General features: G+C 32.3%; 3 protein-coding genes across 3 annotated transcripts; 1 reads left to right on the top strand and 2 right to left on the bottom strand.

The window, feature by feature from the left end:
• Positions 1 to 1,134: 1,134 nt before the first annotated feature.
• Positions 1,135 to 6,962, bottom strand: LOC133693999 (uncharacterized). The gene is made up of 4 exons (XM_062115398.1): positions 6,806 to 6,962; positions 6,636 to 6,683; positions 4,568 to 5,398; positions 1,135 to 3,767 (listed from the first exon to the last, which is right to left on the bottom strand). The coding sequence occupies exons 2-4, from the start codon at positions 6,639 to 6,641 to the stop codon at positions 1,833 to 1,835; spliced, it is 2,772 nt and encodes a 923-aa protein (XP_061971382.1). The 5' UTR covers positions 6,642 to 6,683; positions 6,806 to 6,962; the 3' UTR covers positions 1,135 to 1,832.
• An 8,065-nt stretch (positions 6,963 to 15,027) lies between these two features.
• LOC133693287 (nuclear transcription factor Y subunit B-4-like) lies at positions 15,028 to 16,187 on the top strand. The gene has a single exon (XM_062114473.1). It carries the CDS (start codon positions 15,496 to 15,498, stop codon positions 15,943 to 15,945), a length of 450 nt encoding a protein of 149 aa, XP_061970457.1. The 5' UTR covers positions 15,028 to 15,495; the 3' UTR covers positions 15,946 to 16,187.
• A 2,391-nt stretch (positions 16,188 to 18,578) lies between these two features.
• LOC133695375 (uncharacterized) lies at positions 18,579 to 20,950 on the bottom strand. The gene is made up of 3 exons (XM_062117336.1): positions 20,771 to 20,950; positions 19,251 to 19,311; positions 18,579 to 18,913 (listed from the first exon to the last, which is right to left on the bottom strand). The coding sequence occupies exons 1-3, from the start codon at positions 20,834 to 20,836 to the stop codon at positions 18,690 to 18,692; spliced, it is 351 nt and encodes a 116-aa protein (XP_061973320.1). The 5' UTR covers positions 20,837 to 20,950; the 3' UTR covers positions 18,579 to 18,689.
• Positions 20,951 to 25,917: the final 4,967 nt, after the last annotated feature.

Raw genomic sequence — 25,917 nt, 5'->3', positions numbered from 1 at the left:
GGGAAAAGCTAGATAGATGTGCTCTAGATCTTGATATGAATTGACAATGACAAAGGAAACTTCAAATCTCAATAAAAATTCAAAGCCATGAGATTGGTGTTATAATTATTTTCCCAACAAGAGAAAATTGTATTAGCTAATTATCCAAGATTGTGGGGGCCAAAATAATGCCTTTCGGTTCAAATTAAAGAAGGCAGGCATGTACGTGCCCATTGGAGCACTAAAAGTCAACATAAAAACAGTTCCTTTCATTCTCATTTTTGCTTCAAGATATACACATTTTACAAGAAACCCAGAGAATTTTTTCTTTATTTTATGTCCTACCAAGATTCGATTGATTTATATTTTTTATATAAAAAATCATCAAATTAATGTTTGTTTAGATCATAATTTTAAATGATTCTTATATATATATATATATATATGAGTATGTGAAATCATAAAAATAATCACCTAAAATAATAACTATTTGATGTTTTTCAATGATTCTTTATGAAAAAAATAATTAATGATTTTTTTATTTTAAAAAACTAATTTCATCCGCATTATCAAACATATATGAAAACAAAAGGACAATTTAGGGAATGAATTATATGTATCATTACAAACACTTCCAATTCTTTCTATAAAAAAAATGATATTCTCAATTAGCTTAATTTAATCATGAAACTAGATATTGTATATACAGTAAACAAAGAAAAAACTAAAAAGCAACTCATTTGACACTTGATAGGTTTGGTAGTGTGCTGATTTGTATTTAAAATTATATTTTGTTTCAATTATAATTTTAAAAGTATTTTATTAATTAATATATTCCATAATTTTATATAAATTCAACTAAAAGGATGTTTAGGGTTCATTTGAAAATACATAAAAATAATATTTTTTAAAATTTATTTTTGATATCAACTCATAAAAATAATTTAAAAACATATAAAATTCAATTTAAAAAAAAACAGGATATAACTACAACACAAAACACATCCTAAAACCTTTCTTTTAAAACCTTTACAATTCATAATTTTTTTAAAAAATCTATTTTTCAAATATCAATTTCATACGTCTAACACAAAAGCAATCCTAGCACGCGCTAGTGCTCTAGAGATGGAGGCTCTCTTATGACAAAAATAAAAATAAAAGAAGGACCATCTACGTCCTCAGGCAGTATTTGTCCACAAGTGATGAAGAGTTGATATGTGCAAGCTACTTTACACTGACAAAAGGTGAGCAGACATGAACAGTATGCTTCCTTCTTGAAGCAGTAACTTTGTTTTCCTGCAGCAGATGATGAGATCAACTTCTCAATGCTGAGAAGTCAGTCATGAGTGACACTAGCCATATTTGTCCGCATATGCTCCTGTTTTTCAAAAAACAATTATCATGGAAAGGGAGAATAAACACATTTCATCTTCAGCTGCAGCCGTGCAACCTTCTTTCAGATTGTCACAAGAAATGTGACTTGGATAACTAGTGGGTCATCAGGTTAACAACATGGTTCTCCCTAGACCTTGTGTAGCGATGAAATCAGTGATTGCAAGAATCTAAAACACATGTGCTTTGTTGCTCACTTGCTCTCTCAGTAATTCCCTATTGTGAAACAGATCAGAAGTATAGCATAGCCATGTCGAAGTGCGGGTTAAAACCCTCTTTAAACCCCAAGAAATGCTAGAATCACAAAAGATATAGACTAATTATACTACAATCCTATTCTTGGTAAAATTGAGTGCTGGATTGGGTGGCGGTGCAGAATGATCTTTAATGAGATAGCGCTGCAAGATATTTGGCCTGTTAATATGTGTGGGAGAATATAACTTGAATTCTTTCAGGAACTTTCATTCAACAATGAAGGCTCCACTAGCATCCCTTTCTTCCTTCAAATCCACAATACCAGCACCGACACTGCATGCCTTTATGTTACTTCTACTATGTTGTTGGACCCGAGGAAGGGCTCTAAAACAGGATTTCTTGTCTGTGCGAACTCCATCGTTCTTTGGCCTCTTCTTCACTTCCAAGAATCCATATTCAAGAGCTGCCAATGCTTTAATGGTCATTGGCCTGTTTCTTGTGCTTTGCCTTCTGGGGTTCATATCAGGTTCCTCTGCTGCAGGAGTAACATCAACGGAGGTACTCAACATGTCGGCATTGGTATTATCTGACTGAGATGGATAACATTTATTATTGGCATTTATTCTTTGGATGTTTTCCACTTCCATGGGCACCACTTCTGCATTATTAGAGTCCAATGCAACTTGAGGTAGATTCAGATCAATCAAAAGCGGGGATTGATGTTCCACATTTTCTCTCTGAGAATTTCCTAAACCAAAAGAATTTGCACTCAACATCCCCCCGCCATTCTCCTCTTCTGGATCACATTTAGCTGAGGTTTTAGTTGATGATGATTTCTTTCGATAACCACGGACTTTAAAGGCTTTGCTGCCAGCACTTGGTGCTTTCAAAGCTAAACAAACCCTCCCTTGATTTGACCGCATGCCTCCAGAGAAATTCTCAATGACATCGCTCATCTCTGTATCAGAACAAACAGTTAGTCTCTGTCGTTTCACTGGAGGGACCAAGTAATTTGACTGGCTGGATTTTGCCCTTCGACTTGATTGGTGCTTTAAAGTTCTCGTTGACTGGTGTTCTTTCAATTCGAAGCTTTCGTCCTGGTAGCTCTTGTCAAATATACCCCTTCTATAGTTGGGTCTATTAGCTGCATCTGGTGCATGCTGAACCAGTGAATTGTCAGAGGAATCGGTTTCATTCTCAGTTGCATTGGTCATTTCAGAAGCACAGTCATACTCAACTGGTAAACATCTTAGTTCTCTTGGCCTTACTGATATTCCTCCAAGTAACAAACTGGTGTCTACAATGGTGAACTTCGTAGAGTTCGAGCTGCATGCATGAAATGTACCACCCTCATTGCAGTCAACATCATTCATTTTCTCTTCACCATCCAATGGCATACCAAGAGCATCTAGATCATTTTTATCCAGTGTGTTCTCCAAAAAAATCCTTGGAGTTCTACCTGAAAGAGTGGTGAACAGGGGCATAACTTTCAAATCATCTGGAGAGTATCTCATTTCTTTCACCTTGGACTTTTTCCCTCCGTCCAAACTTGAATCCACAACAGTGAACTTCACATGGTTCAGATTGCGTTTAGAAACCTGAGGTTTAAGAAATTGGCGGGGTTGACAAATGGATTGATCATCCAGGTTTGATGGTACTCCTGGATCCCAGCCATCCTCTTCATAGCAGATGCTGCCTCTAGTTTCTTCAGCTTCAAGCTCAATAAGCATTGGTTCTGATGCAACTTTGCTCAAAACATCACTGACAGAGTCAAAGTAGTGATTACCTTTCACAAGTTTTCTTCTTGAAAATTTCTTTATGCCAGGAATGAGAAAAACAAGACAGTGATTGGTATCAACATAACCCTGATTCTGTGGTTGCTCAGAGTGCCACCCTCTTGCCAGCAAACGGGGCCAAACAGCTTCCCAAAAAATGTCATTAGAGCGAGCTTTGCTCAAACGGAAGCCCCCAGTCAAAAGCTTGATTATCTCACTGGCTGTAAGAGAGGAGTAATCTTTACCAGCTGGACAATCAGGAAACAAATGATTGCTTTTTACAGGTTCCATGGCAAGACCAGTGAGATCATCTTTCCCCTTACCGATACCAACAGCTTCTACAAGAACTTGAATGCCAACAGTGGCCTTTAATTTGAATACATAATCTTCTAGTGAGATTTTACCCTTGGTAAATTCCATAGAGACCTGATAACAAAGTAAACAAGCAATGACAACATTTTCCTGTCAAAAACTAGAAAGTAAATCTAGATGAATGCCCACATAGGTTGGAAAATAGTAGCCAGAAAACACTCCATCCACCACAAAGATTCTAATATTTTCTTACAAAGCAATAAAAAATAGAGACCAAGGAACGTAGATACAAGAATGTTCTTGGAAAATTTGGAAACAGAATGCTATGAGTTATGCAAGAAGGTGATTAAGCATGAATTTCACAGTGCAAGTTTTAATAATTTCCAACCTAAGAAAAAGAGAATTTGAAATTCTACACCATGTCACAAGTTATTAAAAGAAGAAGTAATTTTTGATAGCTGTAATGACATATCAACTCAATGTGTTATCCTCTCATGGAATCCTTTCCTAACAAGTATATGCCCGTTAGAGAAGATAATGTCCCTTGTGTTCCCAAAAACATCAGGAGTGAACCTTAGAGGATTTGAACTCCAAATATGAGGCCTCACAGTATGGATTTTTTAAAACCATTTCTAGTAAGTCAAAAATTGAGTACTGCTATCCTTAAATAATTTATAAACTTCAATGAGATTTGCAGCATGACAGGAAACAATTAAAGAAACTATTTTGAACCCCTACGCTATTTAGCAGGAAGAAAACTAAATTTCTGGCCAATCTAGGTCTGTAGCTCCAACTCTTTGTTCCTGCTATTCATTTATAGATATCTAAGCAGATGTACATATGTGGTTACAGATAAGAGAATTTTAATACTGGAAACAAATCATAACCATTTATAGCAGTGACCTGTGAAGTACCTCTTGGAAAGTATTTCGAAAATGCACTGGGACATGAGGATCCAGACGAGAGAACAGTTCCTGTTGCCTCCACCCCGTGAAAATTCTATGTCCATATACACATTTCTTCTTTTTTGTCTTCCGAGTATCTGACCATCGACGATACGCATCAGACATATAAAATTTCCCATAATAAAATGACAGTATTTCCCCCACTTCCTTGTCTATGAATCTCTGCATCTGAACAAAATTTTTTCCAAATATATATAAACCAAGAATAAAACCATCTACATCTGCATTTCTCCAAGGGTTATGCAGTAAACCAGGAAGAGGATAATAATTTTTGCTTTTACACGGCTGATCTAAGTTTTCTTTGCCTGCCACCTTGGATTGAAGGGTCGCTGGTTTCAATTCCTTAACATCATCCAATAATTCAGCATTGAGTTCTGAACCTTCCTTCTTCACAGTACAATGCTTTTTGCATTTTTTGGATTTGCTGGACTCGTTTTTAAGAACCGCATCTCCGGGGTGGCTCAGAGATCTACACCCTTCATCCTCTCCACTAGTAACCTTATGATCATCCAGCCACATGATTGGGACTGGTAAACCTATTAGAAAGGAATGGGAAGCTCTGGATATTCCATCTGAATCAAAAGGGATTGTTACAAGTTGTAGATGCTCTGCTTGTGATATCATGGATGGAATTTCTGCTTGATACTCATCACCAACTCGAGGGTTCTCTATTGGATGCCCACACACACCACTTATCTCAGGAGATGTTGGAGGAACTAACTGCATAGTAGATGATTCTTCAGTGGAATTGCAATCATGATCTAGCTGAATTGATTCCTCCTGCAAAAATGGTAGAGACTAAGAAACTAAAGAGCCATAAACTCAAAGAGAAAAAATGGAAAAAACAGCACAAACCACAGAGCCAAGCACACATTCAGAAGAAGTTTTATGACTAAGACCACGCAAGTCTCTGATACTTAAAATTGAATAAAGAAAAGAACATATAAGTGGGACTTCTATTCATTTTATATGCAGAGACTGTACGAATGCATTTGATAGAAGCTGAAATGTATAGAAAATGGTTGTCATCAGCATTTTTCTTGACGGGTTTCACCAGCACCTTCATCTATAAGGATGCAACCAGGTTGTGAAAGCATTATAGATGGATATCTAACAATGTGAACCCATACACTATTTAAAAATTGTCTCCATGCATGTGCAGGCTAATTTAGATAACAATGCCAACATTGGCTACAAATTTATTGTAGAACAACCCAGCGGGACGCCAGAAAGTTAAGTCCCAGGTTTTACATCTAAACCAGCAGAATGTTAACAAGCAAAAGGAGTTCATTAAGTATTCAAGAAAAAAGAAAAAAATCACACTTAGGAAAACAAAGGGTTTCTAATCAACCAGAAGTTCATTAAAGGAAGTGCTCAATCTATAACCACCAATATTATAACAAAATAACAGCATATTCATCTTTCAATAAAACCCACAAACCAGATGGTTAACAGATGGAAAATGCTCGTCTTTCTCGCACAAAAAATCAAAACCTTTCTTCTCATCCACCCAACGTGTTCAATGCCGCAATCTATTAACATCGTTATCCAAAACAAGCATTTATTCATCTGATCACAAGCAAAACCCACATACCAAATGTACCAAACATAGACAAAGAAAGATAACTTCAATGTCAACAACCCAAATGAAATTGAACAACCACAGATCCCTCTTCATAAACATTCAGCAAATCTTTTCGGATAAATAATGTTTTCGACAACATCAAGAACTATTAGACATGTCCACAACCGAAGATAATTCAACCAAAAAGGGTAACGAACAACCCGAAGAAATCAAACCAGCTTCTCATCTCAAAGACTCCAAACAATCAAATAAACTGATAACAGTAAAACCAAACATCAACAACTTCAAACTCTACCCACAACAATTAACACAAAGCAAACCACCAATATCACACAAAGATATCACAACATTAACATTACATGGAAACATATATCTATGCAAGAAAGAAACAAAGTAAATAACAAAGTTTTTAAATGGACAGTGTCAACTAACCTCCATGGAACTGCCTGGAATGTCAAATCCCAACGTGAAATGCACAACCTGGACAAAAGGGTCATCACGTTAACCACTATATAATTAACTTATAACATCAACACAAAACAAAACAAAGTACCATGAAAAGAAAAGGAAAAGAAGACAAGACAAGAGAGAGGGCACCTCACCTTGTTGATGAAGAAGGTTTTTGCTTTAAAGGGTTGTTGTCTTTCAGGGGAAAATCAAGAGAGGAGAAGCAAATAGTTTGTCATGGTATGGGAAAAGAGGAGGAGTCGAGAGGGAGGAGAGAAAATAGTGTCTTGTGCTCTCTAACAAGCTGCCGCTGCTTCTTTTTAATCACTTTAGAAGCATTAAATAAAAGAAAAGGTGATTATAGAACGACTTTTAATAGCCCATGAAAAAATATTTCAAGCAATCAAAGCTTGAATAACCCTTTTTTTTAAAAAAAAATAGATCTATTTAGTTTTAACTATTAAAAACAAAACCTCATATAATATTTTATGATCATTTTACGATTATCAAGAGTGATGACGAATCACTTCCAAGAATTTAAGTTGTCTGATTTAGAAAAAAATTAATTTATTTTCTTTGAATATAAATTCAAATTGAAACACATAGACAACAAGCTACCTTATTAATTTTTAAATAATTTCTTCTCATGGAATCAAATTTAATATAACATAGTTATTAGATTTGATACGAATTTAGACTTGGTTCAGGACTTGGTTTACAAGCTTAATAGATTAATCCAAATTAATTTTAATTTTTAAAAAAAACTTTAAAATAACATTGTTTTTTTTTTAATCTTTAAATGTAATTCTACATGGTTCAAGCCTTGAATCAATGGATGAGCAAGTTGACTGCCCAAGCTAAATTCACCGTGCAAAGTCTTATAAATATAACTTTTAATTCTAGTTAATTACCTTTAAATTTAGTTAAAAAAACAGACCATTTATATATGTCATAACTAATTATAGAGAAATTAACCTTTTTGCAATTTAAAGACACAATAAAATATGAGCTTGTGTCATGCTTCTATTCATGTCATTATTTAATTAAGATATGATTTAAATTTTAAATTTAAATTAGGACCGAACAAAAATATTATTTAATCAATGTTATTAATTCATTGAGTATTAATTTATCAAAGATATACTATGCATATATTTTTTAAGTGATATGGGCTATGGATATTTAGATAATTACTTCTTCCATGGGATTTTAAGTCTTTTTAACACCGATATTTTGAAACCTTTTTTTATTTTTTATTTTTCTAGCTATAATAAAGGGTAATTTCATATCGGTTTGTACGTTGACTAAGATTAAATTCACTTTTTATACTATTTTAATGACGCATTCGCCTTATGCTGGCTTGGTGTATTCAGAGAAACATTTGACAAAACAAAAAAACATTATTAATGTTTGGAAAAAAAACATTCATTATTCGAGTTTTTTCTTAACAAAAAAGCTAGTTGATATATATATTAATTATTTTAGTTGAAGTACAGCAATTTCTCCTCCTTTTAAAAATTCACGAATTCGAACCTCTACTCTATAAAAAAAAAAAAAAAAAAAAAAAACAAGAAGAAGAAATGTATGGCATCCACCCCGTATATATTAAGATAGATCCATGGGGTTTATACGAGCTCAATCTAATAGCCATTAATAATTAGATTGATGCACATGTTGCTGGCTGCTTGGCTGTTTGATTTTGAAACTTTCATCCAAATGCAAGGGCAAATTTTAAGAAGAAGAAGAAGACGAAGAAGAATTTTGATGCAGTTTTTGATGACTAAACCTAGCCAACGTGGTTCGGAAAAAGGAAAAGGAAATATACAGAGTGGAGACCACACGCACGTGAATTGACTCTATAAATTTATAGGTTAGACTAGGAAGACGATCGAGGTATATACTTGTCTTGCTATTGATTTTCTTTTTTGAGAAATTAGTTTTTGATTAAGTTAATAGTTGATTTTTATAGTAGAAAATTAGGTATAAATGCTACTAAGGTAATTAGAAAGTAATGCATGATGAATTATATGGATGGTGTCTTGAAAAAAAAAAGTTTTGTTTATACTTTATAATTTGTTTTTCAAATTTTTTTTACTTCAAAATATTAAATTAATGATTTTTTTAGTATTTTTGGATGATCTTAATATGATGGTGTAAAAATTATTTTAATATATTTTTAAAAATTATTATGCACAACAATATCAATCACACAAACCACTCTAAGAAGCAAATTTCATATTGAAACCCTAATTCTCCATTTTACTATTTTATTTGTTTTATTTTTTTATGGGACATTAAAAGTGTTTTGAAGGGGAGATAGCAAAGCAAGATCTATATATATTTTAAGAGTTCTAAAACAAAAATTTCTTAGGCGAATATTAAAGAATAGTCTTTAGATAATTCCTTTAATTTCATCAAGCTTTATTAATTAATTCAAGAGCTAAATGGGGCCAAGGAAAACATTTATTTTTCATGTTTTAAAATTTGAACATATTTAAAAGAATTTATTTTCTTAATATATATATATATATATATTAGAATTATTTTAATAATAATTAGTTTTGATTAACGTATAAAATATTTAAAAAAATATTTCCTTTCAAAAGAATATAAGATTTGCCTCATTATGCACAATCTATAGATAGCACTTTAATTAATTAATTAAAAAGCTACTAATAAAGAGTATTACTCGAACAAGTTTCTTCGGCAGCCATTCACTGCAGGACATGGCATGATTCTGTTGGCTCCAAAACCTTGTGCCAGGTTAATTAGATATTATTTAATCGTAATGCTAATCACATTATAATTATAAAAAATAAATAGTTTTATAGCCAATAAAATATGTTTTTCTGCTTAAATCTTTTATATTCAAATCTTGAATTCGTTGTCCAATAGAATTTATCCAATTAAGGTAATATATATATATATATTGGATGAACGAGGTGGATATTCTCAAAGTGGGGCCAAATTGCCATATCCCCACATTTACTTTTCGTTGGCAGAGGAAAAAAAAAAAAAACAATATTAACGGCCAGCAAGTTGCCGCAAAGGGAGCTGACCATGTTCATGGAAAATTAAAATATCATAGTCAACGCTTCAATACTAGTCGTTTTTGGACCGTCTATAAATAAATATAAATGAATATTAATTAATCTATAGACTATAAATCATGTTCAACTAGAACAAATAAAATCATATATATATTTCCATTGATCTTCCCTGGATTTTCATGTTCATAACGAGACTCCTGCATTTCTATAGTAGCCTCTAGTGATTAACTCGCAATTTTGGCTGTGAAGTGCTGTATATGCTTAAGGTTTACGATTTTCCAGCTCTAAAGCTCCTTTAGTTACAGTACTTCAAGCACAGCTCGGAGATGCTCATCGAATTCTAGGGAGAGAAAAGGCGTTTCTAGTGAGGGGAAGAGAGTTTGAATATCTGTGGATTTTAGGAAAGCTGCGGAAGGAGGAGAGGTTCAGCTCTGTGTTCAATCTTGTCTTTGCAGATTCTTATCTGGGGTATGTTTTGTTCTTATTTACTTTGATTTTTTTGGGATTTCTTGTACATTTTAGTGTTCAGCACCTTTTATTTACACATATTTGTAACAAATCTTATTGACCTTCGCCTCGATTGCATCATAAAAACTACATATAGAATTGCTCAAACCAAAACAAGCAATCTAATAAATAATAACTATGCTAAGAAAAGAAAAGAAAAAAAAACGAGCTTGAAGATGCTTACTAAGCTTGCCCAGCATTTAACCATAATGGGCTGATGCATTCTTCACAAACTTTAGGCTTAGATGCTCTTTCTTGAACACTAACAATTCTACAATGGCTTGTCTTGAGTCCAAAAACTAGCTTGAATATTAGAGCCCTTCAACAATCTGAAATGAGCCGAGGTCCAAACATTGCTGCTCTTTTCCTTCTTCTTTTTTTTCAGACCTTAAGCTGGACGATGGGGATAAGATAACCCTCTACTATTACATAATAATCAAATAAATTATAGTTAAAAGAAACTATTAGATATACAACCATTAAGCTATGCCCGCTTGAATCTTTTTTTTATTTCGTGTATTAGTCACCCTAACTAGTAACTATGCTTTTGTGGCCATGGCTTGAATTTGAATTTAAAAAATATAATTTGTGTAATCATTATCTTAGAGAGGATAATTGTGAAGATTCCATCAACTAAACAAGGTTAAGCTTATAACTTAATCATTGTTTGTTTAGGAGTGCGATACACCGTATTTTTCTAGATTTTTGAATATTTTTTAAAAAATTAAATTAATAATTTTTTTAATATTTTATCGTTTTGATATGTTGATGTTAAATATATATATATATATATATATATATATATATATAATTTAATATATTTTCAAGTAAAAATATTTTGAAAAACAACATACACTATAAATCAAACACGAACTTGTCTTAGCAAGGTTAAGAGCGTGTTTGACAGTGTGGTTGCGGGTGCTTTTCAAATAACTTTTCGTGCCAAAATACATGCTAATGATGTTTTTTCATTTTTTAAAAATTATTTTTGACATTAGCACATCAAAACGATCCAAAACATACAAACCATATTAAATTTTAGCAAAAGAAAAAAAAAATTCACCTAAGCTCAATATTAATTCACCTCAACTAGACAAAAACAAAGTTAAACTTCCACCTCTAATCACAAATATATATGGTGTTGCTTGCATTTGACTGCATAAAATATCATACCAAACCCAACATGGCTTCCAATTTCCTATCAGTGACAACATATTCTCCATTCATTCAAAAAGTTTTAATCAATGCCAGGAAGAATAACAATTTAAGTTTAAGTTTAACTTGTCGATAAAAGATAATTTGGCAAAGAGTGATGCTTTCGACATGCTGAAATTCGTTCCTCCCTGCCGCGGCCGAGGTGAAAAACATGTTTTTTTCTATCTCATTCTCTTCTATTATGAGACGGCAATCATGCGTTACTCAAGTTATGTCTTTTCAATTCCTCGCAAATTAACCGTACGTGGTGGTGTTTAATTTGATTAATTGAAGATGCATGGGGAAATTCTTATGTGCTGGTACGTTGAATATATAGAACATGAACAGGTTACCTAGCCAGCCAAGCACACGAATTTCAATCTTACAAACTTTAAATTTGATGTGGGTACATTGTTTTTGATCGAAGTAGCTGGAGAAATGGATATAATCATGATATACAAGCTAGTTAACTCAAGAGTACCAACTTTAATTGACAAAAGAAAGGCCTAGTTGGGCAGAAAGAATAATGCTGTCTTCAACAACTTACTACCTTCATGCATGCACTTATGATAGGAAGAACTTTAACAAATAAAAAAAAGGGGTTATTCCTATCCAATTATTATAAAAAATATTGGTTATTCCTACGCACTATGCATTTAATTAATTTCCCAAACTTTTACAAGAGATTAGGGTTGAAAGGATTGTTTTTTTTCTCTTGAAAGGAGAGGGTGAAAGGATCCTGATTCCCCAAGAAGGCAGCGATTTTTTTATTCAATGCACAAAAGTCATTCTTTAAACTATAAAAAAAGATATTTCAAGTTGGTACTATGGCTTAGACCCAAAAGTAAAGAAAAGGAACGAGAGCAAGAAGACCACATGAGATGCCCATTTGAGTAATTAAGGTACCAAAAAGAAAGGAATCTCAACAAAGTTATTTATATATATGGCCAACACAAGAAGTATTCCAAGTCCTTGTATAAAGAAATGACTTCCAAATATCTTGCTAGGGTTTACGGATCATTACTTCATTGTATGGATTTAGTGCGTGTAGCCACTTGTTTATCTATTTCTTCGGTCCCTTGCTAGAAACCCTAAAAACGTTATAAACCCTAAATGAGTTTTTGAAGAAGTATCTCCAAACTCTATCAAAAATGTTGTTTCAAGTCACAAACTTGAGTCAGGCCAAACAAAACCTCAAATAGTGAGTATCAAGAGGTTACTAGCTATCTAACTAGAAAATTATAAAATATATACCGACAGAATATTTTGTCGGTGTATAAAAAAGTTTTCATCGATATTTTACACGGCGATAAATACTACCGTTAAAAACTAACTCGTTATATTCCGTTACTTTTTCCGAATTCTCCGGTAGTATGTAGGTTGACTATTCAGCAAGTTTTCAATTTATCAACTTCGATAAGTGATTCAAATAGTCATTTGGCGATAGGTTGAACAGAATATACAAAAGTCATGGAGACTGTGTGTGGTCCTGCAGGCTATATATTCTTTTTTCTTTAACAATTAAGGCATTTATTCCCATGTTATCTTTCACACATAAATTAAGTTGGTCTCATTTTGTCCCTTTTTAAGCTAGTCGTCATCCATTATAATCATGAAAATTTTCTTTTTTTCAGCCAACCCTTTTGATTAAAACCTGAAATAATGATGCATAAAGCAAATCTCAGCAATGTAGGTGTAGATAGAATATGGAAGACATTTTAAGCTTATATATATACTTGTAGAAAGTATAAATGAGATGTTCTGATCTATACAACAAGAGATATTTTCGAAGATCTATACATGAAGATTGTTTAAAGTTCGCAGAAATAATGATTAAAGTGTAAAGCTAACATATTTTAACAATCATGAGTTCGTTGAATTCAGACTAATATCAATGGCTGACCCCAATGTTAATACTTTGCAATAAGGCATTAATTAGTGCTAATCATGGATGATAATCAAATCAGATTACAAGAATATGAAAGAAACTAAGTTTTAAAATTTTGGTTAGTGTCTTGACAATACAGAAGAGACGAAAACGTGTTTAGTAGAAAAAAAAAGATAAATACATAGAATAAATCTATTTTTTAAATAATTTGAAAATAATTTTTTTTATTATTATCTAGATTAGTACTAGCCCCACCAATATTGCTCCTAATCATAGATTAGACCAGCACGTTCAAAAGTTAATAATACTAAGTGCAACCTCTGTTGCATAGTTTATCATTTATAGTACGATTATACCTAATATAAGAAACGAGAATATGCCTAAGAAGAAATGAGCTTGATTCGATTCATAGAATATTATGCCTAAAAAAACTATTTACTGACAAAATTCAACTAAGCATTGCACAAAATAGCCACTAAGAAAAGAGAATGTGCATCATTGAACTGTTTACAGGCATAAAAAATCGCTACTATCCATTATAAAAAAAACGCCCATTTCAAGATCTGGCACTGATCATGATCATCAAACTCCAAAAAAATCAATTTTGATCACTAAACAATCCCTTTGGAAACCTAATTTCAGTTCACTAGCTACAAGGAATTAAATTAACTGATCTTGCCTCTTGCTATAATCAATAACTAAAGCTTTTGAGTTCCCACTAGCAGTATGACCAACCAAACTGTTTAATTATACTCATGATGCAAATGCTCTGATGCCATATAGAGAGAAACCTAAAAACTAGCCTAAGCTTGAGGTAAATCAGACGCCAGCACTTGCAAGCTAGTGCTTAAAATCAGTTCTTTTTAGGTATTGCTTAGGTTATTCCCAAAACATGCAAACGTGCACAAACGGAGTCCACTCATTTGAATTTGTAGAAAATTGTATTATATGAACAGTCCTAATACACTGCAAGCAGAGAAAGGGCTGCAGATTATATGGATATTTTAAAAAAAGCTGGTGCTGTATGGGAGACCAGTACTAATCAGCTTTGCAGCTGGGGAACCAGCAAAGTTACTAGGATTATTAATATTTAGGTTGACCAAACTAATCCTCATCTTTAGCTGACGAAGAAGTTTTTTCTTGTAGTGTAATAAGATGTGATTAAAATTATATTTTGTTTTAATTATAATTTTGAAGGTGTTTACATGATTAATATATATATATCACAGTTTTATATAAGTTCTATTAAAAAATTTTCCTTAAAATCTTGATTACGAAAAAAAATATAATTTATATTTTTTAAAATAATAATCACAAAATTTATCATAATATTAAACTCACCAAGAGCTCAACGTTGTTTTTTGTTTCTTTTTATTGTGTTCTAATTTCTTTTCTTCCTTTTCAATCAAATTAGTATTAGGTTTTCAATCAAATTAGTATTAGGTTATGCAATTTGAATTAATAACACATCATTACATTTTCTTCGAATTCGATTGATGAAGTAACCTATTTTGATTTTTATATTTTATAATAACAAAGAATAGATTTCAAATTTCAATATAAAATCTCAATAATTATAAATGAATGATTATTTTAACCACATCAAAATATAACATTAATATTATATCTCAGTATGTTATGTGACACTGAATATTTATACATATAATATCGAGAATCTTGAGTCGTCTTTTAATTTAAAAATAAATTTAAAAAATCACAGTCCTTGGTATTAGTTACTTTAAGAATCTTTTTTTTTATCTTTTTTATTTAATATTGTCTTTTGTATTAGTGACAATCATTAATTCAATTTGTTTGTTTATAATATCAAGAGATATATTAATCAATTCATATAACCATTAAGAACATGACTTAACAATTAATAGACTACAAAATAACTTATTGACAAAACTAAACACACAATCAAAATCAATTATAAAAAATCATGAATAAATTAAAGTAAATATAGCGTTACCAGACAACTAAATTAACTTTTTAAAAACTTCTTGTTTGGTCAAATGATCCGTAACATGATTTTTTTATATATAATTCAATAATTTGTTATATATTTTGATATGTTATATCACATGTTAGTGATCAATGTGCATCATGCACATACTATGGAGACACATACACATACACACATATATTTATACAACTATTATCAAGAGAGTTTGCAAAGCAAAGAACAATTTCTTATTAAGAAGAAATGGATGATGAGCAAGATAGATTGTTGCCTATTGCCAATGTGGGTCGGATGATGAAGAAAATCCTGCCACCAACTGCCAAGATTTCCAAAGAAGCAAAGCAAACCATGCAAGAATGTGCGACAGAATTTATAAGTTTTGTAACTGGTGAGGCATCTGATAAGTGTCAGAAAGAGAACCGCAAGACAGTGAACGGAGATGACATTTGCTGGGCTCTCATTTCTCTAGGGTTTGATGACCATGCAGAGGCTATGGTAAGGTACTTGCATAAATATAGAGAGGCTGAAAGAGAGAGATCCACTAACCAACATAAAGCTTCTGGCACTGACCAAGGTGAAGAATCCAACCATGAAAGTAAGCAGCCAAAGCAACCAATTGAAGCTCCTAATAACGGAGTAGAATTTAGGGTTCTTGAGAAGGGCAACAGCAGCTCTTTCAGAAATCCTTCCTGAGAAATGATGTCCACTCTTTATGATGAAGTAATGAAGAAGAAGATCGAGAAGAAGAAGAACATGAAGACCGTGATGTACAAAAAAGACAAATTTTGGAGATTTACCTGCTTGATAAAGATTTAGATCTCTTGACAAGGTTTGATATTTGAAAGTTTTTGACTTAAAAAAGCTTTGACAAATCTGTATAATCTGAGGTAATATTTAATATATATTTCTCCTGAGCTTAGGGTTTCTTCGTCTTATCTCTTAACTTCTCCTCTACAGTGAAGGGGGGCAATCTGAATTTTAGCTATGCTTCGAATTGCATACTTCACTTAAGTAGCAAAGTTTTTGGTGTCTGACATTTTCTCATAATTTCTAGCTTGAGGCCTGTGATTAGTGTACAAATATGACAAGTTAGCTTCTTGTTCATAACTTTGAGAAATACGAGCTTCACAAGAAAGATTTTTGAAATTTGTACTGTAAGCAATGCTCAAGCTATAATAGAACCTTTTTCTTGTTGCTTTTGAGTAAGAACCGTCTAGTTTCCTGTTCATAGATTTCAGAAATCAGATTGCTGGAAAATCTTTAGTTTCAGTGTGAATATATTGGAATCTAAATTTTCTTCTCAACCCTTTACCATTAATCAAAATGATTTTGTTTCTTCTTTTCATCTTTACAGTTCAGACGTTTCTCTTATCTCTCTCTCTCTCTCGCACACGCACGCTCACACTCTTATACGGATGACGAACAGTACTGCTCCTGCTCAGAACTTGTGAATTTTCTGATCAATCACTATAAAACATAGACAATAACTTTGTTATTTTGATAACTCAAATTGAATTGAACAAAGGAACTGAAGGTTCTTAGAGAGGAAAGACTTGATAACTGACGAAGCCATCCAAAAACTCAAGAATGGTCTCTGAACCAGACCAAAAGACAGCAACAGCAGCTTGCTAAAACCAGTAATGTTCATTATTTGTTCACATATTAATGTAAATCCTGATGTTAAATCATGCTAATGAAGCATGCCAACCTATGAGGCAAATTCATTCATCAGTAATTGGTTACGTGGAGACTACGTGCATTTCAAGGGTTCCCCAGCAATAGGAGTCAAACGTACACCACATGGTTCTTAATTTGAGCACTCTTGCATGCCCCCCGGGGCTCTCCGTGACCATTCAAGCAAGTCCAACCAGCAAATACATGACCTGAAAATGCTAGAGCTAAACAAAAAATCTAAATGGCCTGGATGTACGTAGCTGAACCTTCGTTGTTCTGATTCTTCCCTCTCGAAAGCAAGTGAGGTTACCAGATGCATAATTAATTAGTCAACTAATTAGGGCTAAAAAAGATTACTTGAGTACTAGATTCAGAGTTTGCATAACCCTAGAATCGGGACCACTACTATTGAGGCTTTACATAGCATGTTTTGTCGAGAAAATCCAATCAAAATCCGAAGCATGCTTATCTTTAACTATATCAGCAAATGGATTGGTAATCTTCCCGTAAAAAGATGATGATAGAACCCTGATAAATTAATGTTAGAATTGAAATTGAGTTAGGTTTCAAGCTTCAACATACCACCAAGAGACTGAGCTCTTTGGGACCACTTCTCAACTATCATCTGTCTTGACAAAAGATGGAATCTTAGTTGTGCTTAATAGAAAAGGGAGAGAGGAATGCAAAGACCCACTTAAAATTGTTTCCCAACAAAATGAGAGAAATCATACATGATATGAGACAATGTGCGAGACAAAAGCCGAAACTAATTGAAAACGTTCCAAGTACCAACTATACCAATGCAAATAACACCGTTAAGGGTTTTCTTGATAGAATGAATTATCTGATAACCTCGGGACTCTAGGACCAACTATGTCAATGCAATATTAGGCAACTAATTATGGCATTCTTGAAAGAATGATTTCAACTAAAGCTGCTTCCACGGGCTTTGACCATGAGTCTCGGCATTGGGTTTCATAATCTGGTTGCTTGCATTAATTGCTCACTAGAAATTAAAGCACTCGGCAACATAGGATCCGAATTAAACTAAACAGAACAAGCATTGGACCACGTTTTGTGCACCAATTTTACAGGATAGATGGTAATAGAATCATGGGTTGTCCATTTGCAATGCAGCAGCTTGCCATAAGCAAGCGCAGCAAATTGTTACGAGCCCTAAGACACAAAAATTCAAGAGCTGCATTGGTCTTTCAAGTTTGAAAAAAAGTCCTCAACTTAATCGATCCTCAATGGTACCAGGAACTAATTTGATGCAAGCCAAAATGCACCAATGCCATTCAGCAATGACAATGGGTATGCATAAACATAAATTATTCCATGCACAGCATGACATGCCAACACTTCTGCAATATAAGTGCTAAGAAAATGAAGCTGTTATAATGTAGCTCTGACTGAAACAAATAGCTATAATCACTTCAAAATGAATTTCGTTAAAACCCTCCACCATCGACTCTACCAAGAGCATAAAACATAATATCATGGTAGGTGTGTAAGCAAGCTTTGTTCTTTCTCTAGAAGTCCATGGCTCCTTCCAAGAAATCATCCTAACATTTCAGAGGAGCTCATATATATGATAAAAAATGTTTATCAAGGAAAACTAAAGATTTCATTATTATTTTACTTTGGTCCAATTATAAAAAGAAATTCATCATTCTCTGATATTTCTGATATTCACTTCAACATCAGTCTACAGTACAAGAAAAATGAAATGAGCCAGTCATATCATTCATGATAAAATAAAATCAAGTAATTTGATTAACGAAACCTTCTACAAATCCCCAACCATCATCTATATCTGGCCCCACCCAATAACCAGTTATTATTTTGTGAGTACAAGAACTTACATGCATACAACTAGAAACAAGTCGGTAAAAATGGTTGGTGGGAGTTGCTAGACATCCACCGCAGCTCTGATTCACAGAAAGTATCTCTCCAGTTGCGTTGCAAGGGACCAAAAGGTTCGTTGCTGCAAACAAAATTTGAAGTCATATAAGAGAGCAAGTAGAAGGCAGGTCTTCACATTTCTTATGCATTATCTGTTAGCATTACCAGTGAACTTCTCCCTTTTCCTTTCCTTTTCTTTTTTTACTTTAAATAGAAGTTTTCATTACATGGTTTAACTCTTACAAACCCACAATCCATGGTGCACTTCTAATTCAACTCAACATGTTATGCTATAACAGTTACTTATTTTCACACGCTTATGTTCCCATCACAGGCAAAAATGGTAAAAACTATCAACTGAATATGATAAATCATCTTGCTTCAACTCTTTTTTGGTAGGTGGTGTGAAATTAAGATACCTGTCCCAGATGTTGCTTGGCCTGAAAGTCTAGTAACAGCTGATTTCCTTAGTTGTAATTCCTGAGAAACCAGTCACAAAACAGTCCCAAATCAAAACACGAACTTATTAACTCAAGTCAAGAACTTGGGGAGCACAACGTGATAATACAAAATAATAATAGTTGGGGAAAGGTTACCAACTCATGATGTGGTAAGTGATGGATTTTATGCATAAACCATTACTAGTGGTTGGCAGGAAGAATCTAAATCACCATGAAACAGCAACTCTACATTGACATAGGCTCATTTTTGCAAGCAGTTACAGTCTTGAACATGCAACCAGATATATACAAAAAGTCAGCATTTCTATGAATTAACCTATGATGTTGACTATTGGTTCAAACCAAACTTTAAAACAAAAGTGAACTTCAAATTTCATGTCTAGTTTCTTACATTTGATATGATCTTTATCAAAAAGATGAGAAGTAAAATAGTCATGAACTTCAAATTTCATGTCTAGTTTCTTACATTTGATATGATCTTATCATAAAGATGAGAAGTAAAATAGTCATTTACCCCAGAACTGTAAGAGGAACTCATTATTAGTTTTCAACAAGAGAATTGAAAATTTATTTTCATGCTGGCCAACAGGTGGAAACAATTTAAAAACACAGACTGTGATTAATCCACCAGTCAGCTTCTATAACAAAACTACAATTTTACACAATTCTATGCCAAAAGTTGTTCAATCTCAAATCTTTTAATTGACTTCTAAAGTGAAAACATTTATCTCCTCTACACTTTCGTGCAGCAATGAACCATCAAGTACTTGTCTGTATATGGACTATTCTACAAGATCTCTCCCTATCATAATGTAGCTCAAAGGAAATATGATCACATTGTTCACTTTCAATGCTGTTTTCTCATTTAACAACTAACTAATACTTGTATCCAATGGTTAGCAACATTCTATTCCAAGAATTTGATGGGAATATTAATCTACAATAACTCATCTCTTCTCACACAATACGCATTCATAGTATCCTTCAAAAGAACCATCAATTTTTTTGCCGAAAAAACAGTCTCTCTACACTTTCAGACAACATATCCATATCATACACTGAACCCTTTAAAGGAAACAAAAGGACGACCAAACTCCTAATCCTACAAGATGACAACCCATAATTTTCCTAAATCACATCCAAAACACCAACTGAATCAAACTATAAAACAACTCTTACCCCAGAAATTTATAAACATCCCAACCTCACTATACCATCTCTAGCACTACTTTACTCCATAAAGTTCATTCCTTTATGAAAAAAAACACTCTTTTAAAAAACAAAACCCACCAAATTATTTACTCGACTTCATAAGAATAGCAACAAGAATTCACAGTGCTCAAATAAAGAGCCTTTCAATTAAGAAATTTCAATTCTTGGATCACTCAATGAAATAAAATGACAAAGAAATTCAAGAAGGATAAGTTAAATATAACAATTGTTGCTTACAAGAAGATGGGTATGAATGATTTTTTTACCTTGAATGAGAATTTAGGGGCGGAGAGAGGCATAGGGAAACTGATGGAGACTAACAAGGATGCCATTGAAGCTTCTTTTGCAGTGGAAGTTCCTGTGATTTTTTGTGAGCTTCTGTGGTTTAGCAGTTCTTGTAGGGGTTAAGGGAAGTGTTATTTCCGAGGAGAAAGTAGCAACGACATCGTTTTGTTGATTCAGTTAAATTCCATGATTATTGGGTCTTTGGGCGTTGCCATTTTGAAAAAAAAAAAAAAAGGTATTTGCTAGTTAAAAAAACGGATTTGCACTTATTAACACGAAATATTAGAATTAAAATTAAAAAAAATGAATTTTTATTTTTATTTTTTAATAAATATTTGTTAATACTTATTAAACTTAAATTTTATTTATCTTTACAATTGGAAATGTTTTTACTCTCATCACAACTTTAAAAGTTGTTTAATTTTGGAATTATGGTAAAAACTTGGATTTAAAAAAAAATTTAATTTAATTTTTTAAATTATAACCATAAAAACTACTACAGTATTAAACATACATTTAATTCAATTTAAAAAATTAATTAAATAACCTATTAAACCATATGTTAACTAATATTAGTTAAATTATTAAATTTCAATGTCATACTTAAAAAAAATTATAAAAATTAAATTTAATAATTTAATTAATATCAATTTAGTTTTTATTTAGGAATGCGGTTCAAATAGAGATTAATTAAGATTAAAAAAATTATTTAATTTTTTTATATATTTTTAAATTATTTTAATATGTGAATATTAAAAATAAATTATAAAAAATTAAAAAATAATATTTTAATTAAAAAATAATATTTTTATCAGAATCTCAATCACCCGCTTAACTTTGCATCCATCATAAGAGTGGGCCGAATTGGATGGCTTTACTTGTGATTAAAAATAATGAATGAATAATTTCCCTTTGCTTTTTTTTCCCTGCCCTCGTTTGCTGCTAAGAGAAAAGGAAAGAAATGAAAAAAAAAAAAAAATCATAAAGCAATATGGGCTGAATGGCTGGATCTGGAGGACGAGAGACATTCGTGGGCCTGGACTCTGTTGGGCTCATCTCAGGCTTTTTGTTCAGATTAATGAATAGCTAGGCCAGAATATTGGGCCACAAAAGCCTTATAATTGTTTAATATAATTCAATTTAGCCATAACTTTCCGCGGGTTTCGTTGGTCCAAGCCTCTGGGCAATGAAGGGGTTTTTTTTTGTTTTTTTTTTCCCATAATAAATAGCTTTTAAAGGTTCAACAGAAGATGTGATGTACACATGTACCTTTTTACCATAGTTTCCCGACCCGAACTGGTAACTGACTCGGAAAAAAAAAAGTTACTGTATTACTGACTTGTGAGTTATCTGCTTAATTGAGATTAATTTTTTTATTAAAATAATTTTATTTTATTTTAAAAATATTTTATTAGCATTGATCCGGTTAGATTTTGAAAAGTTTTTGTTGAATCAACCAATTTATTAGAAAAACTCGGTCAAATCTATATTTTTTTTAATTTAGCTCAAATTAAGTTCTAGATAATAGGTTTTTCAGATTTACTTTTTTTTTTTTTTGGTGAAACCATGTTCTTTTTTGTTAGTTGACTTAATATTTTTGATAGAAAAAAGTAATTATATATTTTTTTAATTGCAATCGGTAAAATCTATTTTGTTTCCTCTAGCCTATTGGGCTTTTTAAGAATGTTTTTATCCCCCAACTTTCCCAATAAAAAAATATATTACGAGAATTCTTCCCTTTTTTTTTTTTCCTCCAGTAATCCGGAAATAAAAATATTTATTTATGAGAATCTTATGATTCTTCAAGTATAATCTTACTTAAAAAACTAAAAATACGTGAAGGTTTTAAAATAATATTTTTTATATTTTTTAAAAATTATTTTTGATACTGGTATATTAAAACAATTTAAAAACATATAATAAATAAATAAATAATATTAATTTTTTAAAAAAATATTTTTAAACACAAAAATAAATTGTATATTTAAACAAGAAACAAACTATATATATATATATATATATATATATATATATATATATATATATATATATATATATATATCTATCCATGTCCATGTTCTTAGATTTAGGCTTGTTTGAACCTTTATCGACCTATAATTACGATGCCCATACAGAATAAGGTAAGTAGCTCACGTTTTAAACAACTAGGTCAAGAAATATAATTGCCAATGTTATTGTTTTAATTATTTTTTTTACTATAAGATTTAGAGTACTTGTCAGGGCAATATCTATAAAACTTAGTGATATTAAATCTAGTTTAGTCTGATAGGGCAACTCAGTAATTCACTAATTTAGAATTTTTTATAGTAGAATCTTATCATGAAAAGAGTTTTTAGTAAAAGGTGAAAGGGAATGAACTAAATTTTTGTTCAGTTTTCATAGACAGTGCCATTGGTGAAGTTATGAAAAAAATTTACATAAAATTTCTTGGGCTTTTTATGGTATGCTATGAAATTGAGCCTGTGAACTAGGAGTTCTTGATTGAAAAAATCCACGAGAAATTCTCTAATGTTTAAGTTAATACTTGTGAAGGAGAAGAAAAAAATATGTAGAAAAATAAAAATAAATGTATGATGTGCTTGTATTTGGATTTAGCTTATATCTAACTCTTTCTAAAGTTGGTCTCTACTTGGTGAAACCAAGATGTACTTATACACCTAGCTTAGAATTTCTTCATGGAGGAGGAAATTATATCATTGGTCAACCAAGATAGCTTATTGGTTAGTGCGAACTTGAATTTTATTCTTGGTACATGATTGTAAAAGAAGTTAACGTGCCAATATATCAGAGTATATTTATTTTTATTGGCCTTCATGTAAAGTAGTAATAGGCGTAGCAAAAGGATAACTATTAGTGATAAAATATAGTGCATGTCTTACACATACAAAAATATTTGTTACATGTTAAATTATTATATGATGATTCATAGAATTAAACATAAAAATATATGTCACGTAGCTGAAGAAAGAAATATAAAAGAGACAGGAAAGCGAGTTGGTTGCTAATCGACCAATGTTGTCAAAAATGCTTTTTTGATACGACACGGAACATAAAATTTAAACTCGACTCGTAAACTCGAATTATAAAATCAAAAGTAAATTTTTTTAACTAAAAATCGTAAAATCGGAAGTAAAATATTTTAACTAAAATCGTAAAATCACAAGTAAAATATTTTAAACAATACAAATATCCAAACATATTAAAATACATAATTTGAATAAAAGTAAAATAAACAATACAAATATCCAAACATCTTAAAATACATAATTCAAATAAAAATTCATACATGTCCATAGTATTTCAATAACTAAAAGTTAACACACCATATTGCCTCCACTAATAATTTTCTGACAAAACTTGCACTACATTCTTCTTGAATTCTTGTCAACATCTATACCATATTGTCATCCCACGTAAAGTCTATTGCCACTTGTAGTTTTTTTAGAAGCCATGTATCCTACAATTCAAGAATCATTTGTTTCTTGCAGTTCAATCATTTGTTTAAGAATTACAAATATGCATGTTATATCTTACAGTTCAATACATTATTTATGGGAAACTATTTTAGCGAAACAAAAACCATTTGAAGTCATTTCAGTTCATATTGAACATGATAAAACTAAGTGTCTTCAGGGAAACATACATTCAAGTTTTTGAAGAAAAAAATGAGAAAGCATGCACTACATGAGATAAAAAAACAGAATAGTTAGAGATGTTTACTTGCAAGCTTTCACAAACAGCCCCGATGTCAGACACCATGAGTATGATGCAAACTTTGTAGCAATCACAATGTCATTTCGCATATGATTTCCTGAGAATTAAGGCATGAATGCACTTAGTGACAACCAAAACACATTCTTTCCCTATCTTTATGTAAGGATGCCACTCACAGAGGGAGGGCAATAGCTAATATTTAGCAGTATTTATTCATCAAGCCCAGCGATCAAGTGGATATTGAAATCATACCGCATGTCTATTATCAGAAATAATGCATACATTATGCCACATTGATAATCAAATTAATCACTACAAACTGGATTCAATCTTGTGTGAGTAATTAAGCAAAAAGGACTAGTATCATAGTTGATTAAATCCTGCATAATTCAGTCAATATAATGAAGTAAATGAAACCAAGAAAGATACCAACCTGGAAATTCTTGTATAAACTTGCCAAGAAGCTTTTCATTTTGGCCATTTAACCTGTCAGTCCCATAAGAATCAGCACAAATTGTAAATCAACAAGGGATACAACAAGGCAAAGTGAAAATACACAGATTGCAGAATTATAAAATCTACAACACCAAAGCAAGCAAGATCAAACAGAGCATAGATTCACACTTCACAGCATACTCAGATCAAACCAAAAAAAATACCCAGAGGCCAGAAGCAAGCCATTTAATTGTAGAATACCCAGAAGATAAACATAGATTCACAGCATACCTAGATCATGTTTTGTCCCTAATCACCACCATTAGACAGAAAAAAACAAAGCTTGGGATTGAGAATCAATTCTTACCTTCTTCTCGCCAAGAACACTCCGGATCAATTTTTAGAGTGTGAGACAGAGAGGGGATGATTGGACGAAGTCTGAGACTCTGGAGTCAGGGAGAGTGTGAGACAGGGAGTCAGGGACGATGAAGTCACAGGTGGGGTGACCTTGAGACAAGGACGAAATCACAGGACTCAGGAGGGTGGTCGGGGACTCGGGTAGGAATTGGGAAAGAAAATAGATTAGTGCCCTACTGCCCTGACCTTGAGTAAAAATTTGTTTTATTTTTAATTTTCCATTCGGTGACCGTGACATTTCATTTAACTCGTGAAAACATAATGTTTTTAACATTTTTTACGAGTTGACCCGGTTTTATGCGAGTGTGGCCTGGTTTTATGCGATTTTAATGATTTTCGAGTTTTGCTTCCATTTCTACATATTTTGTGGGTTTTAACAACCATGTAATTGACTAACTCACGAGGCCAGGTTGCCTAAATAGGCAACCTTAGTGGTTGCCTAAATGGGTGACCACCTACGTGACCAATAGAGCTCAAGTTTTGTTTTAAAAAAATTAAACTCTGGCTTATCAACGAGTTCATCATTAAGTTTAAAGATTAG

Source organism: Populus nigra, chromosome 5 (genome assembly GCF_951802175.1).
Source record: "Populus nigra chromosome 5, ddPopNigr1.1, whole genome shotgun sequence".
Lineage (NCBI taxonomy): Eukaryota > Viridiplantae > Streptophyta > Magnoliopsida > Malpighiales > Salicaceae > Populus > Populus nigra.
Note: the sequence above shows the minus strand (reverse complement) of the source record. Positions and strands in the feature narration are given on the sequence as shown.

Coding starts and splice junctions, on each gene's coding strand:
- LOC133693999 (XM_062115398.1), bottom strand. Junction 3,768..4,567: donor TTCGAAATACTTTCCAAGAG/GTACTTCACAGG, acceptor CTTTGTTATCAG/GTCTCTATGGAATTTACCAA.
- LOC133693287 (XM_062114473.1), top strand. CDS start 15,496: ATGGATGATGAGCAAGATAGATTGTTGCCTATTGCCAATGTGGGTCGG.
- LOC133695375 (XM_062117336.1), bottom strand. CDS start 20,836: ATGGCATCCTTGTTAGTCTCCATCAGTTTCCCTATGCCTCTCTCCGCC. Junction 19,312..20,770: donor CCCCTAAATTCTCATTCAAG/GTAAAAAAATCA, acceptor CTGGTTTCTCAG/GAATTACAACTAAGGAAATC. Junction 18,914..19,250: donor CCAAGCAACATCTGGGACAG/GTATCTTAATTT, acceptor TTTTGTTTGCAG/CAACGAACCTTTTGGTCCCT.